Here is a 20,968-nt window from a genome sequence, read left to right on the forward strand (position 1 = left end):
CGGCATGTAGTCATGTTAAATGACGCGCATCTCATGATTATCATGTTTGCACCAGTCAGGTACCTTCGTTATCCATTCACGTAATGTAATACCGAATTTGGTATATGTGATGCTAGCGAAATGGCCGAGGGCGCATCATGAGCGTGGCATGTAGTCATGTTGTTACATGAGACGCATGTCATGATTTTCATGTTAGGGTCATTCTCTTGCGTTCGCCATGCAATCATGTAATACCATACCGATTTCGCAACATGTCATGTGAATGAAACCGCCGCAAGAGCATCAAAACCATGAAATGTAAATCATAATAATAATGACATACATGTCTTGATTTTCATGTTATAACTAGTCAAATATGCTCGTCATGTAGTCAAGTTATGTCATACCTATACAAACGGCCAGGAGAGCTAAAAGTCGCAGGTGCACGGCTAGATAGATAGATACACTCATAGTTGCCGAAGTTCGCTAAGAAATGCCTCGCATTTAAAAAAGTAGGCGCGCGCACAGTGAGGAATAAATTTTCTGATGTGGAACGCAGGCACATAGTCTTATTCGCGCAAGTGTCTGCTGCATACGACTGTCGATGCAGACTTGTCATTGATGAAGAGGTTGTCTTTAGAAATATTTGTTTGTCACTTGCCGCATAGTTCGGTATTGTTTGGGAATTGGTGAGAAGGAACACCGGGAGTTTTCCCCGAAAGGTATAGACAATCCTCACTCTATCCTCCATTTCTTTATTAATCCCCCTCCCCCTTTTCGTCGAGAACCCTTATTTCGCGGTTTCAGGTCAACAAACTCTCATGTGCCGTGTGCGCGGCGCAGAAGATGTAGTGTCAGGGTCGCTGCACCCCGACCGCCGCTGGGTGGCGAAAGATACTCAAAAACTCTCCCATTGTAATCGCGATGGGTGAGAAGGCTGAAAGGAAAGAAGCGTCGCAGGTCCAGTCTAGTCCGGCCATGGTGCAAACTACTGTTTGCCGATATTACTGCCAGATGCATAAGTCCATATCTGACGCACCGCCTCCAAACAGAAGACTAGGATTTTTCGATTACATTAGCTGCACAGCACGGAGGCACGCTGCCAATTTAATTGAGGGTTCGTGGTTATTTGACTAGATATGATGTTTGACTGGCACGCGGTGTAGGATTATTAAACGAACTGTACCAGAATGTAAATTTCCGAAATAATACAAGCGACACAGTTTTTGGTCTGTATCGCAGCGGTGGTAGAAGCGCCTAGTGATTGACGGAGGAACGAACGGACTTGAGCATAAGACATCAAAGGCTTCCGCCGTATGTTTGTGTTGTTTGTTTATTGTGTTTATGGGGGCATTTCTTACTTAACATTAGATACGAACGGTGGCTCTAGGAAAATTTTAATTTGGTCCTAATGTAAACTTGAGTGCTCAGTAGGCCCGTGTGCTCAGATTTGGGTGCACGTTAAAGAACCCCAGGTGGTCGAAATTTCCAGAGTTCTGCACTATGGTGTTAAACCCCACATACTAATCAAATACTTAAGTGCTCATATGGGTCGTCAGCACTTCAGAACACTGTCGCGATGAGCTTCCAACTGAGATGAGCACACACGAGTATTGTTATTGTGGAGTATTGTCAACGTCACAGATGATTTAGGGAGAGAACAGAATACTACGACTGCCAGTCTGCTGAGGCTGCGAATGATCTTTGTTTTCGAGAGAGCACGTTCTGAAAAGACGTAATATGCCGATGCTCCCATATCTTTTCATTCCTTTCTACGCGCGGCACACCGGCATGACAGTGCATGTTTAGCTATGTAGTCACTTGTGTTTTTAGGTGGGTGCTTCAAAACGGCATGAAATTGGTCGTCATTAGGGTAGCTACAGTTAGTTATACTATACGTTAAAGAACCCACAATTCAATCTTGGCATTGCGAGTCACAAAAATACAGATACAGTAAACAAAACGAAACAAAACGAGAAAATCATAAACAAGTATTTCGTGTGAGCAGTCCTTTAACAATGATAGAAACATGAGGACGTCACGATGCAGACGCTACTGGTTGTGCTTGCAAACTCAGGCAGTGCCACGTGTACCTGCGTGAAGGCAGTGCGTTTTATAGTTTCCCTATTTCGCAAGACCATCCTGAGTCATTGTTTTAGGACAACCCGCACATTCAAAGTTATCAGAAGCATCGGTGCTCCGCGAATCTGCCTGGGCACCACTCAGAGCTTCATTGAAAAAAATTATTTCGGGTACCTGGGAAGCATAACCCGGCAATGACTAACGGCACATTGGTTGATATTCGGAAAAGTTCACGCTATGGCTGTCTTATTTCACCATCACCACGACCTTTCAACACAAAGATTAGTTGTACGCTTCCGCGTAAACTGATGGTACGCTTGTGACCAATGTATTGAGTGAACATACGTAGACGAAATTGCTTTCTTGAAGACGACATCACTTTATGGGGAAGTCAAGAAATATTGAAGTGACCTGTTTCCGTTATGAAACTGGAAATATCCAACCGATCTATATTGATCGTAAAAACTGCAGCTGCTCCACAGCTGTGAAGCTTGAGCAAGTTCGTTGTGCGGGCCCCCAGCGATTCCCGTCACAATGTTGTTACTGTTTTGCTGTTATTATTTGTGCTACGACTTCTGGTATTGGAATGTCGGTATTATGTTATCGTCCGTTTTTAGCTTTCTGTGACATGCGGTAATGTGTAATTACGATCAGACGATGTTATTCTATGGTCACGTTTTCGCGCACAGAAGAGGCAGTTCTGTTTCTGGCGCTATTGGCGTTGCACCGCAGCTGCCTTTTTACACACCGTGGCTGTATTATTCAGGTGATGCGGGCGCTCTACTCAAGCTTGCTTTGTGTTGAGTCTAGGGTGGGCTTAGGAGCGCTGATGAGCTGCCGTGGTCTGAGGTTGAACGGTGTCGAGCTTTTCTATTCGCCACATACGTTTTGGAGATGCTCAGTTAGCTTTCCCTTGCAAAGACACAGGCTGATGTCGCTAACCGTGTCGTGCTTGGAAAGCTGCCGCTGTTGACCGAGACTTCAGCTCGCTATTTGCGGGACGTCAACGCTGTCGTCCAGGGGCGGTTTCCAGACGGCGGGCACTGATTTGGCGCTATGGAAGTGCCATTAGCCGGAGGAATCACGTGTCTGGTGAGGTGGTGTTGCCCTCTTTGTGTAGCGCTCAGTGAGCTGCAGGTTTGCGAAACGTTTCTGACTATCTTTGGTTAATAATGCCGGTTACTTTTTGACTACTTCTGTTAACCATATTGATTTACTTTTTTTCGTTCGTTGTTTTCAAGGAGTAAAACAGAGTAGAAAGCAACATCGCGTGAAATTTTCGAAGCCGATCGCTCAAAATAAAGCAGAAGCACGCTTGGAATTAAGCGCGGCGTATGGGTAACTAGACGGGGGGGGGGGAGGTGGCGGTGGGGGGGCGACATCTGAGGAGATTGGCTTGCGGACGCTAGAGTCAAGCGTTCGTCAAATTTCGTTTTGGTTTACGAGCCCACCAAAAAAGGACATAGAACAGGAGCATCGTGAAAAATCAGCACAAAAGCAAAAAGCAAGTGCTTTTAGACGAGGTTTGGCTTGTGGAAGTTTGGCATACTCCCTCCCATTTTTACATGCGAAGACGCTTATGCTAGAACTGAATCAACACCCTCTGAAAATTCTCCTAGGAAGTACTGGTTCAAGCTGGTGTATGTGGCAGTTGACCCAAGCACTGCCATAACGCGCTTACCCGCTAGCACGTTCGAACCAGCGTAAATGGCTTTAGCCGTGGCCTCTCCCCATTACGGGATCTCCGCAGTCATGTAATAGCGTCAGGGAATGAGATTCTGCAGATGCGCGATGAAGCCCGTGCTCCTGCATGGTGTGGCGATGAATCCGCATGGCATGCTACAACAAGATTCTGGAACAAGTAACAGCAACACCTTGCAAGGACGCGTTAACATCGGGCAAAGTGCCCCTGAAGAAGGGAACTTTTAATTCAACGCATGCGCTGCTTCGCGAGCTACTGATGGTTCCTTTTAGTGGGAGATGGCGTATTTTCAGGGCACAGCTCCTTAGAGCGGCACCCGTTTGTCCCTCGTAGTAGTTGTAGTCGTAGTGTGTAACCAGTCTTACGTTTTGACTTGCAAGGTGGTGCCGGTGGGAGATAAAAAATTCGCAGCGTGTGCGTTACTTACAATAAAAAAATTCGCAGCGTGTGCGTCACCTAAAAGCCGAATTCTCCTGTCTCTCATTCCCCATTAGCAGCCATTGGCATGTACATGGAGCACTATCTGACAAGAAAGGGTTGCTACGTTATACTCGCTGGGCGTAACCTCCTTGGTTTTAGAAAGGTTTAGCGAGCGTTGAGCCGCAGTGCCATGAATACAGTGAACTAGTATATACCATGAACTCCAGGTAGTTAAAGGTGGGAAGTAGACATGAAACACAAGCCGTAAGAAAGTGTGCGTGTGCCAACTCTCCTTTATTCCTTCGAATGTCCTGCGGATGGCAGTGCTTCTGTATGGGGAATACATGTTCAAAAGATGCGAGATGGTGGCACTTGGGGTGTTGAATAGATGGGCGAACGAACAGACAGACAGATGCATGGACGGACGCACGGATGGCTGCCCAGGTGGATTGACGCATGGACCGACGCAGGGGCGGATGCACAGACGGACGTGCGGACGCACGAACAGACGCACGCACTGACGGGTGGATGAACGAACGGGTGGTCACACAGACGGACGCATGGACGGACGGAAGCAAGCACGAATGGCCGGATGGATGCTTCGCTCCACTCTCCATCATTCACTTCGTGGATATGCTGCCATTTTTTTTTCTTGTCGCATAGGCGAATCGCTCCAAAGTGCTACCAGCCTCAAAATGAAACACATATTTCTACGTATACGAGCCGTAAAATAAACTACAGTAAAAGCAAGATGAATTCTTTTGTCATCCCATTAGCCATCTTTCGATGTCCCATCGTGCTGTTGAAAAAAAAAATGTCTCCTGCTGGCGTGCGTCTCCTCCCATTTTCTGCTCATAGTGTCCTGGCAACACGAGAACTTAAGTAAAAGTCAACCAAACCATAGGTACCGTCTGTGACACCACTGTGCGGGGAACTCGAGTGATATGACGCTGCTTCAACCCGGTTTAATTGTGTCATTGGTTTTACTTCGGTATGCCATGGAGTTCACATCTCTCGAGCACCATATTTGCCCTTACACAGATGACGCAACGGCTTGGGGTTCAAGACACACTACCTAAACTCAAGAGGAAAAAACTGAAAATGTGTTCAGCCATCTGGGTTAATACTCCTGGACCAAATCTAGAGTTGCGCACGTTGCCGTTGTGCAACGAGTCACTCTGTAACGATATACGTTACAAAAGTAGATACGATGCGTATGGAAGCGCCTCCTCTATTTATTCAACGTCAGCCAGTGGCACCCGATTCCATTCACCCCTCCACCCTTTCCTCCTCTCACCCATCGCCTAGACTTTGCGTGTGCTTTGCGGTCTTGGGAGAGAGAACCAATTATGTGGTGCCACACGACGAAAATATTATGAAATAATTTTTCGTTCAGTTTTGTACATATCCGTGGGGCAGCGTCTTGTATTTCTCGTGATCACAATGTTTGCGGCCACGCTGGCTGTGTAAAGATGCAGTGTTTTGAGATAGGATGTCCCCGGTTGTGGCGCTATGCGGGCAACCAATGGGGAAGCGTCATTACGACCCTGTTGCATGCGCTGACATTAAAGGGGTGGTGCGACCAAATTTGTGGCATGCGTGCTCGTGCTCTTTGCTGTAAACGTTTCCTTCAGATCCATTTAGCATGATACACGCACCAACATTCCTGTAATTTCGCGAAATACTTTAACACTGCTCTACTTATGTGAACCATTTTCGGTTTCGATTTCATGGCGCTGAGTCGGGCAGTGACGTCGATACATAGGTGGATTGGTCACGTGACCTCACAAGGCTGTGACGCACATCGTGTTGAGTTTCGTCTGCTCTCTCACACACGTGCCATACAAGCACCAGCTAAACAAACACGCTGACACTCGCCATGGCCAGCTGCTGTAGCATCCAGGCAGTGGCTAAGCAAAAGGCAGCCAGAAAGAAACAAATCGTTTATTTTTACTACGTATGTACAGAACGTAGACGAGGAAGCCGCCCGACACTAGATGCGCCGGCCTTTTATAGGCGCTGAGACACTGAAGAAGGAAAGAGCAGCCATGCTGTCGGACGCGCGCAGCGTCTTTGCGGACGCCTCCGTTGTCCCTGGAAGACTCGTTAAATGGCTCTTCGAAAGCACCCAGTGTCCTTGACGGACGCACACAGTGTCTCTCCAAGGGACGCCAGCACACTTGTAAAAGCAGGCATTCGAGTTCTTTCCTCGTTCACAACATGCGAATCCATCCATTGTACAACACAGTTCTTCAACAAAAAGATTCATCATCATCATCATCATCATCAGCCTGACTACGTCCACTGCAGGACAAAGGCCTCTCCCAAGTTCCGCCAGTTAACCCGGTCCTGTGCTTGCTGCTGCCAATTTATACCCGCAAACTTCTTAATCTCATCTGCCCACCTAACCTTCTGTCTCCCCCTAACCCGCTTCCCTTCTCTGGGAATCCAGTCAGTTACCCTTAATGACCAGCGGTTATCCTGTCTACGCACTACATGCCCTGCCCATGTCCATTTCTTCATCTTGATTTCAGCTATGATATCCTTAACCCCCGTTTGTTCCCTAATCCACTCTGCTCTCTTCTTGTCTCTTAAGGTTACACCTACCATTTTTCTTTCCATTGCTCGCTGCGTCGTCCTCAATTTAAGCTGAACCCTCTTTGTAAGTCTCCAGGTTTCTGCTCCGTAGCTAAGTACCGGCAAGATACAGCTGTTATATACCTTCCTCTTGAGGGATAGTGGCAATCTACCTGTCATAATTTGAGAGTGCTTGCCGAATGTGCTCCACCCCATTCTTATTCTTCTAGTTACTTCAATCTCGTGGTTCGGCTCTGCGGTTATTACCTGCCCTAAGTAGACATAGTCTTTTACAACTTCAAGTGCACTATTACCTATCTCGAAGCGCTGCTCCTTGCCGAGGTTGTTGTACATTACTTTCGTTTTCTGCAGATTAATTTTAAGACCCACCTTTCTGCTCTCCTTGTCTAACTCCGTAATCATGAGTTGCAATTCGTCCCCCGAGTTACTCAGCAATGCAATGTCATCGGCGAAGCGCAGGTTACTAAGGTATTCTCCATTGACTCTTATCCCTAACTGCTCCCATTCTAGGCTTCTGAAAACCTCGTGTAAGCACGCGGTAAATAGCATTGGGGAAATTGTGTCCCCCTGCCTTACACCCTTCTTGAATCAACAAAAAGATTATAGACATTTATTTGGAAAAGAACGAAGTCTGTCTAGGCGTTCCTTTGTTGTTCGCCTTTGAAGAACTTGTGAAAATTCACCGGGTCACTGAATCTGCTCGGTCAGCAGTCTAGCACACAATAGCATACAGCCATGGTCGCTACGTGGGCAACCCACCGAGAACGCTGAATGCCTTCGCAGGTTTCGACGCGTAGCACTTCGCCAAAAAGCAATCGAAAATCGGCGAGTAATACAGCAACCGATTCTTTGTGGTACGTTGGGTCCACGCCTCCTAGATTTCCCGTGCCTGCCGGGTTATCGAGACGCAGGGGGCGCCGACCAGTGCGGACGCGAGAAGATCGGCTCCCGTTTCTGTTAATGTTTTTGTTAGAATTTTTGTGGTGCCTGTGCTCGAGCTGCATTTCATTCAACGCAGTTTCTTCTGAGGATCACGTCGATACCAGACTTTTTTCGGTGAGTGGTCCTTTTGCCGAATTATTGGAACTTTTCTTGTGGAACGCGCCGCGGCTCGGCTAACCCTACCGGGCTCAGCCTAGTGTCGACGGCGAGGGGCGGGAGAAAAGGGGCAACATGCCCGAAGTAGAGATGGTGGAAGGAGAGGAAATCTCTCACGAAGAAGCCACTCGCCCGGGTTGGACGACAGCGCTGGGCAGGAACAAGAAAGCTCGTGTAGAAACGCAAGTTTCCGCGGGCACCGCATCACATGTGGGCTCGAAGGGAGGCCGCCGCACGGCAGCCCCGCAATGTGCAATGAAGCGCCTCGCAGCTGCATCGAGGCTCCCCCGGCTGCCGAGGGACCACATACGAATTATCGTCAGGCCGAGGGACGGAATTGACGTCAAAAAAGTAAGCCAAATTAGGCTCGCACAGGCTATTGCCATGGCGGCTGCTCTTGCCCCGGCAGAGACGGAAGGGGACATCGTTTGCCCAAACATCGCCCAGAACATTCTCGTAGTTTCCACACCGGAGCAGAAGAACGCAAACGCCTACGCCGCGATCCAACAGATTCGGATAAGCGAAGGAATGTACCATGTGGCGACATAAGTCGTGGCACCCGATAACACCTGTAAAGGAGTCATACGAGGAGTGGACACTGACATCAGCGAGGCCCAGCTCCAAACGATGATCGTCAACCAGCGAAATCCGAAGGCCCTAGAAGCCAAAAGGATCAAGAACACCACCACTGTGGTAGTGCTTTTCGACGGCATGAAGGTACCAAACTATGTCATATGTGGCGTCAGCATGCTGCGCTGCACGCTCCACAAGCGCCAAACCGACGTGTGCTACGCGTGTGGAGGACTTGGTCACAGGGCCGATGTTTGCCCCAACCCCAACAAGAGGGTGTGCAGGGGCTGTGGGCTCGTGTCTCCACCCGAAGATCACCAGTGCTCGCCGAAATGTGCCCTTTGCGGAGGCCCACATCCGAAGGCGGACAGAATGTGCAAAGAACGCTTTCAAGTTCCTTACGTCGTGCGACGGAGAAGACAACGGCGCCGAAAGCGCGTCAAAAAGTCTCAGCAACAGCTGGCCGAAGAGGACCGGTCAAGGGATTCCAGCGTGGCAAGTGCTCCCAGGCAGGGGCGTTCCGTCACGCCGGCTGGCCGCCGGCGCGACCGCTCCAGGGGCCGCGCTCGCACCAAAGGGCGCTCTTACTCCCGGGCACGAATCCAGGAAGTACCTACCTGGGCAGATCGAGCCAAGCCGAAGCCAGCGGCGCCGCCACCAGAGGTAACGCAGGTACCATTGCCAGAGCATAGGGAAGACCCCAGGGTAGCTAAGTTGATCCAAGAGAATGCTTGCCTTAAGGCAGAGATTCAACAGCTGAGGGCTGACCTTGAGTCGTTCCGCAAACATTACTCCTCGCAGGGTGAGAGACAACAGATTCCCCCACCAGGGGACGTGCAGGCGCGCTCGGGAAAACGTAGGGCCTCACCGCCCCAAGGGGAGTGGGATGCTATGGAGACAGAATCCAACAGCAAGGCTCTGGAAAGCATGCATCAATCGATTAAACAACTGGCTCATAGCATGACTACCCTACTGAAAAGGGTGTCGTCTCTTGAAGGTACACAGGCAGCGCTAGCTACGGGTAGCTCGCCTCCGAAAGGCCCGAACAGGGCACAGTCGCCTGCAGGCGCGGTAACAGTCAACCCGACAGGAGGTTGGCTGTCTCAGAACAGTAATTATGGCGGACAACACTAATGAACTGGTCGTGTGGCAGTGGAACTGTGCCAGTTTCAAAAGGCGTAGGGCTCCACTGCTGCACTTTATTGCTTTTCAGGCGGTCAAACCGCACGTAATTATGTTACAGGAAACTCTCGGTGATGCGCTAACTTTCCAGGGCTATCGAGTCGTCTCGGTGCGCGAGCAAGGGAAGCGCGGTTTGGCAACCTTGGTCGGAAAAAAGTGCTCCTTTCATGAACACAAACTGCAGCTTGGCAACAGCAAGGCTGAGGTCATTATGCTTGAAATAATCCCCAACAGCTGGCTCAAGAACAGCGTATTCCTCCTGAATGTGTACAGCTCGCCGTCGGACAAGCGGCAGGGGTTCGCTTCGATCATGGCAAAAGCGGTGGCTCTGGCCAGGAGGGCCCCCATTGTGGTAGCGGGAGACTTTAATGCTCCGCACGACGCTTGGGGATACGCCAGGCAGTCCCCCAAAGGCAACAACCTCCTAAAGGCCATATCTAGCTGTTCTCTTGAATTGATTACGGACCCACAATACCCGACAAGAATTGGCACATCGGTGGTCCGAGACACAACTGCAGACTTGGCGTTCGTCAAGAACGTCGCCAGAACAGGGTGGTAAAATTTGCAATAGAATCTAGGTAGCGACCACTTCATAGTGGCTATTACCCTAGCATTCAATGCAGCTCCCCCCAGGGAATTTAAAGTAACGGACTGGGATGCCTTTCGTAAATTGCGGAAGGAGGACCAGGATGAATACGACAGCTTAGACAGCCTCTTTGCAAGGCTCAAGGAGGACGCTAATGCTGCGACCAAGGTTGTCAAAACGAACCTGAGGGTTGATCGGATGGATGCACGCCTCGCGCATCTCTTAGAGGCTAAGAATTCCATCCTGGCCCGGTGGAGGATGCAAAGGCTCAATTGCCGACTTCGAAAGAAAACTGCGCAACTCAATCGTGAGATCGAAGCCTACTCTATTGAACTCTCCAAACAGCAGTGGAATGAAGTATGTTCTTCGGTTGACGAACAGATGAGAGTGGGGACCAAATGGAACCTCCTCAAACAATTACTTGATGAGTCACAGTCGAAGGGAAATCAGCGATTGGCTATTGACAGAATCGTTCACAACCAAAAAGCGAAGGGAGTGTCCGAAAAGGCCCTCCTGAAGAGGTTAGCGGACAGCTATCTTCCGCTCGGCCCTTCCGGTGATGCGGACTATCCGCATTACAGGGGTGGAATGGTGGCGGAGCTGGACGCACCTTTCACTGAACCAGAAATCTGTAAGGTCCTCCACGAGCTCAACGGACGCTCTGCACCGGGCCCGGATTGAATCTCAAATAAGCTCTTACGTAACTTGGATGGCAAATCCATCGAGAAGCTTACCGAGGAAGTCAACAAGATCTTGAAGATGGGGCACGTCCCCGAATCCTGGAAGACAGCTTCGGTAGCGCTCATCCCAAAGCCAGGCAAACCTCTGGCTTTGGAGAACATGCGACCCATCTCGCTTACGTCCTGCGTAGGCAAGGTGGCCAAACATGCGATTCACCATCGGGTATCCGAGTACATAGAAAGCAGAGAGCTATTTCCACACATTATGGTAGGATTCAGACCTGCACTATCCACACAGGACGTGATGCTCCTTATCAAAAGACAAATCATTGACAACAACACCAGGGATACTAGAGGCATACTAGCTCTAGACCTAGCCAAAGCTTTTGATATCTCGCACAAGTTTGTGCTTGAGGCAATTTCGGTTATTGATCTAGGACAACGGTTCCACGCATACGTTAGGTCCTTTCTCAGGGATCGCAGGGCTACAGTTAGGATCGGTCAAGTCCAATCCACGGAATTTACCTTGGGAGCGAGAGGCACCCCACAGGGGGCAGTTATCTCTCCTCTACTCTTCAATATTGCCATGAAGGGCCTCTCGGAGCGACTCGCTACGGTGCGCGGGGCTAACCATGCTCTCTACGCGGACGATATCACCGTGTGGTACATGGGAGGGTCTGACGCCGGGGTAGAGCAGGTGCTTCAAGAGGCATTAGACATCACGCAGAACTTTCTAGTCGGTTCGGGCCTGAGCCTGTCATCGGCAAAGTCTGAGTTACTACTATACAGACCCACCCGACAAGGACTGAGGAACCTCACTCCTTTAGAACAGATTCCCATAGCTTTATACACACAGGATGGGCAGAAAATACCCAGGGTGGACTCCATCAGGGTCCTCGGACTCCTGCTAAAGTCCAAGGGGGGCAACTCACGAACTATATCCCGCATCACCTCCAAGACGGAGAACATGCTTAGGCTCATACTCAGGGTCTCGAACCGCAGGGGTGGGCTGAGCGAGAGCAATCTCCTTCGGCTCTATCATGCATTTCTCATGAGCCACATTAATTATGTCGCTTCGGCGTTGCGCTGGTCAAAAAGAGAAGAGGCAAGAATTGATACACTAATGCGCAAAAGCATAAAGCGAGTTCTAGGCTTGCCTATCCACACTAGCACCGAGAAGCTCCTACAATTGGGCATGCATAACTCCCTCTCTGAGGTGATCGAGGCCCAGCAGATGGCTCAGGTCGTGCGACTATCGTCCTCGAGGGCTGGCAGGCGCATCCTGGAATCCATAGGCGGCGGTCCTACGGCGACTAACCAGCGTAATGTAACACTACCACCCTCGATCAGAGGCACGTTTTCGGTAGCTCCACTTCCAAGAAATGTCCACCCACAGTACAATGTAGGGCGCCGCATAGCTCGGGCCCGTTCCTTATTAAAATCAGTTGCAAACAGACCGCATCTCGCGACCTTTGTCGATGCAGCCCAGTACGGGCGTTCGGATAGCTTCGCAGTGGTCTCGGTCGATCATAGTGGCACACTCCTATGCTCTGCCTCGGTTAGAAAGGTTTCGGCAATGGTGGCTGAGCAAATCGCCATCGCCATAGCAATGAAGGACCCATCGCGTCCTAATGTCTTTACAGATTCGCGTTCCGCAGCTAGGGCTTTCGCCTCGGGCTCGATCTCGCGTGAGGCAGCGGCCATCCTCGGCTGTGAGGGGGCTGCCGGGTTTCACACCATAACATGGTTCCCGGCCCACATGGGGGCCAACGTACATCCTGATGTCCCCAACGCCAATGAGTTTGCCCATGACCGTGCGCGAGGTATCGCTCACCGCGGCGGTCCCGGCGGATTCACAGGCGGGGACGCCGGAAGATACAGGGACTCGCTACTCACTTTCCACGAGATCATGACTCATTATAATCTATCTCGGAGGGCTTTTCCACTTCCTCATCCTAAACTTACGCGACCGCAATCATCGGCCTACAGGATGCTCCAAACGGGGTCTTTCCCTTCGCGAGGCAGGTTCAGTCATTTTTCGCCCAACATCGAGTCGCATTGTCCGGACTGCGGAGAGGCGTATTGCTCATTACCTCATATGCTCTGGCAATGTCCTGCGTTACGTGACGCAGAGTTCAACAAAGAAGAGGACTGGGAGGAAGCCCTTAACAGCGGCGACCTCTTGGTTCAACTTCGGGCTGTCCAGAGGGCCTGCGAGAGGGCGGATGGCCACGGTCTTCCGGTCCCTACATGGGAGCGGCCCGCGACTGCTACGGATTCCACCTAAACGAGGCCGTTACAACGCAGTTCCTCAGGACCTGAATAAAGTTCTTTGTCTGTCTGCCGGGTTATCGGCGGTCACTTGGGAAGCGGCCGTCGTCGGAACTGCAGTGGTGGCGCTACTTAAGTAGGGGTGCCTTCAAATAGGTTTTTACATTTTGGAGCTTATATGCAACAAAAATAACGTAAAAAAGTTTCAAAAATGCGTAAACGTAGTTATAATTAACCCTACGTAAGTGACAACGTCATTCAGCCAGCCACTTTTTTATTACAAGGCATCCTGTGAAATTAGTAGCAAACGCCAAAATCGCCGATCTTAAAGGCCAAGTAAAAAGACCCTTACTCTTACGTAGGCAGCGCCGCCATAGATGATCGGCGTTTCGCACTCATTCGACAGGCACGGCAAATCTAGGAGACGTTGGTTGGGTATGCTCGTTTCGGAGATGGCGGAGGTCACTCACGTCACTAGAGATGAGTTTGACGTCATGACAACTGCCACTGCTTCTCATATTCTGAAACGTTCTTGTTGCTGCGCAAGCGATTGGCCTAGACCATGATATTGAGCATTCAGCTACACTTTTATAAGGGAAAAAATATACTTTAGGCGTTTATTGTGTGTCGGACCCTTTGAGTGGAGAGTCCTTACATACAGAGGAAACCTACAGCAGGCTTGGGATAACCTCAAAATTCGGTGGCCCCGCCCGTTTATAAGCGCTTTGAGGCAGTGGTGGCATTGATTTGAGCGACAGAGAAGAAGCACGAAGGAACAAATCTTCTAAACGTAAGATATCGGTGAGGGCAACACCTCTATCGTATTTCCGTGAGAAAGTGCTCGGACGCACGTGTGACGTATCACGACCACTACTTTAGCCCTTTCCAACCTGGACTTTTTATTTTGGTCGGATACACTTTTTGTGCGCGTTTTTCTCGTAGTTTTGTCGCGACCTCAGAACACCACAAACAAAAAATTAAGCCACTGATACAAGCGTTTTTGGATTATTTAACTTGGCATTGAATCAGATAATTAGGGCCCATTGATTGAAAAATGAAAAAAATAGCTTTTCTTTTTCTGCCATTCAATTGTGTACACACATTGAAAACCAACTTCTTACTTTTCTAATACTCACTGAAACAGCTTCGGTACGTCATCCTCAAAATGGCGCTTACCCATCTCAACTTACGCACCTCGTATTCACGGAATACCTCGGTCGCGCTTCTTCTTCTTTGTGACTGCTACCCCTGCAAACGTGCCACAATATTGATGTCAATTGCGGTGGGGATTATTTAAGAACTACGCCCCCAAGAATGAACAGTATTGGTTAAGTTTTCGAGATACTAGGGAAAATGTTGCGCGGTGGTGTCAATCGACACCGCCAGGGCCGAGAGGGTTAAGTAAGGCACACCAACGGCTCCTCTGAGGAGCACGCGTCCCGCACTGACTGCCATTGAAAGAAATAAAGGAGGCGTTAGGTGTGACCTTGCAAGAAGCTATAGGATCACACAACTAGCAAAGCTCGAATACATAACAGCTGTAGTATAAAAAGTGTTGCTGCAATTGTTCCGGATTATCTTTGTTGAAAAATAGTAAGAAATGTTGACAAAAACGAAGAAACGTTTTGTGTTGAAATGATTTCTAAGCGATATTTATTTTACTGATGTCAATTTTATACATACAAGATGAAATGGTTTTATTTTACATACAAAATGAATAGCGATGAAATATTTGACACTTCTGGATGAATTGATGTTTACCACTGCGCTGGCACTTCATATCATTCAGTACTGCACCACGACAGGATACGTTGAGACGGGAATGTTTTCTCTCCTTGATGGCAAGAGGCGAGCACATGCAGACACATTGTGTCACATTGTCTCAGTAAGAGCACGGTCAACTCGAGTCGATTGCCGCAGTTCATGGAATCAATAGAGGGCCGTTATCGTGCTGGGTGCCCTCGACTTTCCCGTCTCCATGTACCGACCATCGCCAATGTAGACGAGCCGGGGGTAATAGGAGAATCTGCCTGATGCCTGTTCCGATTTGTCTCCGAGGACTGTGTCTGGAGTCCACGTGCTGCGCTTTCGCCACATGAATAAGTTGACAAAGACCCACGCCAGTGACGTCGCTATGGCAACCAAGCCGCACGCCACGAACAAGAAATCGTAGGAGCCGAGCGTGTCTCGAAAGTACCCTGCAGTGAAGGCAAGGTCAAAGTGATGTAGTTAGCGTGCTTCGCAATGACACTCGAATAAAAACAAATGTTACCGTCTTGTGGCGAACTGCGCACCAGGCTGGGTACAAAAAAGGCACGAGAAAATACACGCTGCCCTCATCTGCCGGTATTTGTTCCTTCTTTGTGTCCCGTCCGCGGCGCAGTTTGCTATCGACCAGCTTTCAACCGTTGTGACCCATGATCGGCTGTTTAGTTTTGCCTGAACAGAGTGCTAGGATCACAGTGAACAGCTATTTGATGTAAAACAATGCACACCTTTTTCGGCTTTCTGAAGAATAATAAACAAGTATATCTGCCCATGACGATACAGACGTTGTACAAAAAGCCAAAGGAGGCACCGTATTATTACTCATGGCTGGAGTTCAGCGGTGAGAAACAGAATAAAATATTGAACAGTGAAAGCACTGGCACGAACAGCAAAAGCGCAAACTTGCAAGTATTTGATCAATTCATGAGAAAAAGAAATGTGAAGAAAAATGAGTAAATGAATTAATCATTTCAATGTTTACACCAAGGAAAGTAATGGTTGTAGTTTACAGTCTGGAATTAATACTGTGGAAGGGAGTGTCAGTATAGTTACACGTCTATTAGTCTTCCTTATATCATCGTGTGCGTAAAACTCCATCCGCCTTCGTGGTACGTTCAGTACAGTCGCTGATAACGCCGATTCATATACAGCCCTTCCGACCAGCCACTTTGACTAGAATAATACGAGAGTATCTGCTATGCGTCTTGAGATAATTCTAAATAAGGTTATGACCAATGCAGCATACATCGCTGTGTCTGCTTGAGAAATAGATCGGAGAAGGAGATATGATTTCAAACACTACTACTCGATGCCGACGCTGCCTAAAATTATAAGAAGCAGCTTCGTGTCCTCTCATTCGAAGTTTTTAAGCACTCTCTCACCCGTAAATTAAGTAAATCAACCAGTAAATGTCACTACCCAGCTGCTGATACGCTAAGGAGAAAAAAAGTCCACCTGTAAGAATATAGGTAATATGCACACGATATACAAGGTAATGGTGGTTGACACGATGTTCCGTCATGCTTCCGTTTGGGAAGAGCAATGATGGGACGGCCTCAGAACTGTCCCATATTTCATAGGTTTTTTTTTACTTGGACAGCTGTACTGATATAAAATGTCTCCAAACAATATGTCGTTTTGCGACTCTCACAGCTGCGTAGAATGATAGTTTGTTGCCGCAAAAAATTCCCAGATCTCAACAATAAACAGAAGGTAAGGTATAATCAGCGCAAATGCCTTGCTCCACTGCCCTGCGGGCAATGTTACTCCGTTTAAACAGGTCAGTGTCGTTATAAACGCTCGAAATGACACACTTATCGAATGCGCTCATTCAAAAGCTCATGAAGTAGAAATAAAGTTATAATAATCTTGCAAGAAATTGCAGGGACTACACATGTAAAACTAAATCCAGCTCATGTTTTATCGAAGAAAGCTGCTTTGAAAAACACATGCGAAAAATAATCGAAGCAATAAGAATTAGACACTTAAGCAAATTATATGTCGGCATGGTATGTCGGCAAAATGGTATGTCGGCATGGCATGTCGGCAAATTATATGTCGGCAAGCAAATTATATGTCGGCATCTGAGAAGAAAATGAATAATCTTGTGTCCAGTGTGCAGTGATAAGGCACACAGCTTTATATCACGTGTACATGAACATATAATGTCCTTGCAATCACACAATTTAGAAATACCGCACTATGTTTCCTCGTCGCTTCTCGTCATGCGCAAAATACTATTTGATTCTATTGCAGAAAAAAAGCAAAAAAAGGCAACCTGAGAATTAAGTGATTACTGCAAAATAAGTGCAACTGCTTCCATTTTGGATACTATGATTGTAATTGGTCACTTTTTGGAGTGAAATGATCGCAACTTTAAATGATTACTGTATTAAGTAGTGTGAATTATGCTGCTTTCAACTGGCTGTGTCGGAAAGAACCGGCCGCGTCTGTTTCGTATTGGGACAAGGAACATTGAAACAGTTTTCTCTATCTCGTACTAACGCAATGAGCACCCAGCAATAAAGATCAGCGTTGAAGTAGAAAAAACCTTTAGGTTCATTGCCAGACGAATTTCAGTTTTCTTCATAAAGTCTGTAATGACCATATAAACGTTATGATATGTACATATGAATGAGCATTCGGAGCCCTAGGTCGATAAGCGATAGGCGCGACACTTTCTACTACCAACGCTGCCAGGATCCATGTTCTGCCTGCAGCCGTTTTCTGCGTGTAGTGCGTAGGGCGCATTCGATAATTTGTTAGCTTTTTTTCAAGTGTATCAACTCTGTAGTAACAGTAATGTTTATGCACTTGTGCACTTGTCGAAGGTGGTGTCTTATTAATTACAACTTAAAGCCAGGCTGAGGGCTGCAGAATGAAACGCCGCAGTTCCAATGCAACCGTTAAGCGAGGCCTTTACGTAAAGCACGGCGAAATTTCGAGATGAAGCTTTCACAGGTGTTGTTCAAAATTGTCACAGACCAGCATAACATGCTGCTGTTTTTTGTTGAAGTCTATAAATGCTGGTCATTAACTGTAGCTGAGGTAGCTTTTCTATCGAGTGGTGATGATCTGCTACAAAAAATGACTACCATTGCACTAAGAATGGCGATCAATATCTGCATGCCCATCTGGTGTATTTCATTAACACTGACATAAATAGCAAATGCTTTTTTGTGGCTACGAATTCCGCCCCAGTTATAGGCCACCTTATTGAAGGACGCCTCCAACTGTAGCGGCCAACATGAAACGTGAGTAAAAGGGAGGGAGACATAGTGCAACACTGTACAGCAGTCAGTTGAGCGTAATAGTAAAGAATGATGAACAGCGCCATTAACTCTTTGTGCCTTCTGGCTATGCCTATTCATTATCATATACTTTATTATCCGTATTTCATTTAACTACACTTCATCTCTCTTTCTTCCCTAATACAGCAGTTGGGTTGGCTAAATTGAATGTCCTCTGTTCCCATCATACACTTTTCGTACAATAAATTGAATAATGCAGTTGTAACACTAGATCATCAGAATTCGAAGCGTAAAAAGAGAGCTTTTCAAATGAAATCGCAGTTTTGTGTGAGCCCAGGTGGTCATGAAAGCTGCTTCAACTACTAAACAAAAAAGAAAAGCCAAAGTTTTTTTGCTATAAAAGAAGGTCAATGTGTACGGTTTTGCTGTATTTTTTACAGCAAAATAAAGCAACACTCCACTGCCAAGAAGCGTTGTTGTTATATTCTTGTGAAGTTCAAAGACCGTCTGAAACACGGAGGACCAGTACCAATAGATGTGCGAGGGTAAAACAGAATGCATTTGGAGAAACGAACGCGGGATTATCTTTCAACGCCATTCCAGTTTTCGGTTGATACAAAATGAACAATTGTATAAAACACTTGGCATTGCTTTCATAACCTGTTTTTTGAAAAAAAATTGTTATAAACATATTGCCAAAGGAGTATACTTAAACCAAGTTTATTTGCTGAACAGCTGTGGGAATGGTAATGAGAGCCCACATTTTTGAAGCATTGTTAACATGTAAACTGACCCGTATTGTCAGTATTCGATATATGCACCATGCCCACAGTGAAGTTTTTCAACAAAAAAAAAACTGAACAGTTATGTGTGATGAAAAGCCATGAAGTTCACGCGAAATCACGCGAGAAGTATAATGCACAAGCAGGAATGGTGCCATAAAAAATGATGACAACTAAAGCTAAAGCTCGTTGCCTAGCCTGAATGTTGGGAATAGGAAGTGCGAGGGCACGTTATCGGTCGCCTTCTTGAGTCGCCCCTACTTAATAAACAACGTATCTGAACAGGCCAAAACATTTGCGAGAGAAGTTAACTTAAAGTCCTGAAATAGAAAGAAAAAGCGCCAAGACAACTTCATTGGGCATATAAGGTAAAAAAATTACACCTGTACGTTTGCGCAATGTTCTGCGTTATACGCGGATAGTTCATTCAAACAACAAAACCCCTGAGCTCGCTGAAATAACTCTCGCTTCAAAATATGGTGCTGCAAAAGCCACTGAAAATCGAAAGCGTCGTGTGAGACCGAAGTTACTTATTTCGCCTAGAACCATCGGGCGGCAATGCTAAGTGCGGTGTGACAAGCAACAAAGACACAAGAACTAAACAAGTCAAGCGCATTGTTGAGTGACCATGCATTATTAATCGAGCATTCTTATTGTGCGACACTCTCTTCACACGGCCATAAGCTCACAAAAACGTTATATCCATGTTATTCAACCTGTTTTGCCTCATGAGTAGTAGTGTCAACAGCTCACGCAGAGCATTACATGATGCGTTCTGCCACTGCGTCTGGTACGACTGTGCGTGATTGGTGACACCTCGTCCCGAGTAGACGTTGGGCAGCGTATCAGTGTAACATAATTCTCGGTGACTATGAATGAGAAAAAGACAAAGAGAATACGCTGCCAGACATTTTTTTTTTCCTTTAAAAAGAACACGTAATGCAAATGCGAATTTGAAAACCACCTGTTCGCTTACCGGAAGTTATCGCTGCCTCTTATTCAAAGCATCTAGTTTTTTTTCCCTTGCAAAATAAAGCGCACATCCACTGACCTTCACATAAAAAAAGAACTGAAGTGACATTTCATCAGGAATAGCAGATATCTGCCACGTCATCATCCATCCAATTGTAAAATGAAATACATATTTTGACATGCTTGGAATACATATTATTGGATTGGTGGCATTCTCTTATAACAATTAGGCTATATTGCATCGATGAAAAAGCAACCTATTGTGGTTTAGGTTACAACACGACAGACTGCCGTCATAGTCAGCCCTAGGTCTGCTAAAGTGTTTCTGTTGAAATAGATGGTTTGGAAAACGCTGCCTATTTTGCATCCAGTGCACAATAGTTGATAAAGATTGTGGTGCTACCAGTAAAGAAGTCATGCGCAATATATGTACCAAGTGTACACTTTTTATTGCCATCAATGGCTTGAAAACATGCACGGAAATTATTGACAAAGCCTACACGTGAATTTTGCAAGCCCTATTGAGTGATGAAAGACCGTATTGCATCACATAATAAATATTTTACCTGTACCTATATACGTTACACCAATGTAGCTCTAGCGGCACAGCTCTTGAAGCGTTTTGTATCTGGAATAGAGTTGTGACATTTGAAGAAGGTGATACGTTTGGTCTATACACTTCACCTGAATTGCAGCAATTTGCAGGTAGAACTCCTCCCAATTTTTGCTAACACTTTACTAAGCTTGCCGAAGTTATAGGCACTTTCATTAACTTAATCAACCTCGAAGGCTATTACAGAATTCAAATAGCTGGATTTTCGAATAGAGGCACCTAATTGTAAACTTCTTAAATCCTCTTGTACTCTTCGTATTAGACCAATTATGTTACTCAGTGGCAACAAATAATCCTTCCTGACGGTATTTCAAAAGATCAGTAGTGGTGGGGTTGGCAGTAACATAATGCTGCCTGAATTAATTCCAGACTTATGTTGCAAAGGGATACCCACTCGTGAGAAAGCTTAACCGCA

General features: G+C 47.0%; 1 protein-coding gene across 3 annotated transcripts in view; it reads right to left on the reverse strand.

Moving 5' to 3' along the window:
* Positions 1-14,791: 14,791 nt before the first annotated feature.
* LOC119169356 (monocarboxylate transporter 12) overlaps positions 14,792-20,968 on the reverse strand; it is a 142,877-nt gene continuing 136,700 nt past the window's right edge. For all 3 annotated transcript variants that reach the window (XM_075883990.1, XM_075883989.1, XM_037420462.2), the window contains one exon: positions 14,792-15,366. In XM_075883990.1, coding sequence (XP_075740105.1) covers positions 15,098-15,366 — 269 coding nt within the window. In that variant the 3' untranslated portion in view covers positions 14,792-15,097. The remainder of the gene's footprint in view (positions 15,367-20,968) is intronic.

Source organism: Rhipicephalus microplus, unplaced genomic scaffold, assembly GCF_043290135.1.
Source record: "Rhipicephalus microplus isolate Deutch F79 unplaced genomic scaffold, USDA_Rmic scaffold_23, whole genome shotgun sequence".
NCBI lineage: Eukaryota > Metazoa > Arthropoda > Arachnida > Ixodida > Ixodidae > Rhipicephalus > Rhipicephalus microplus.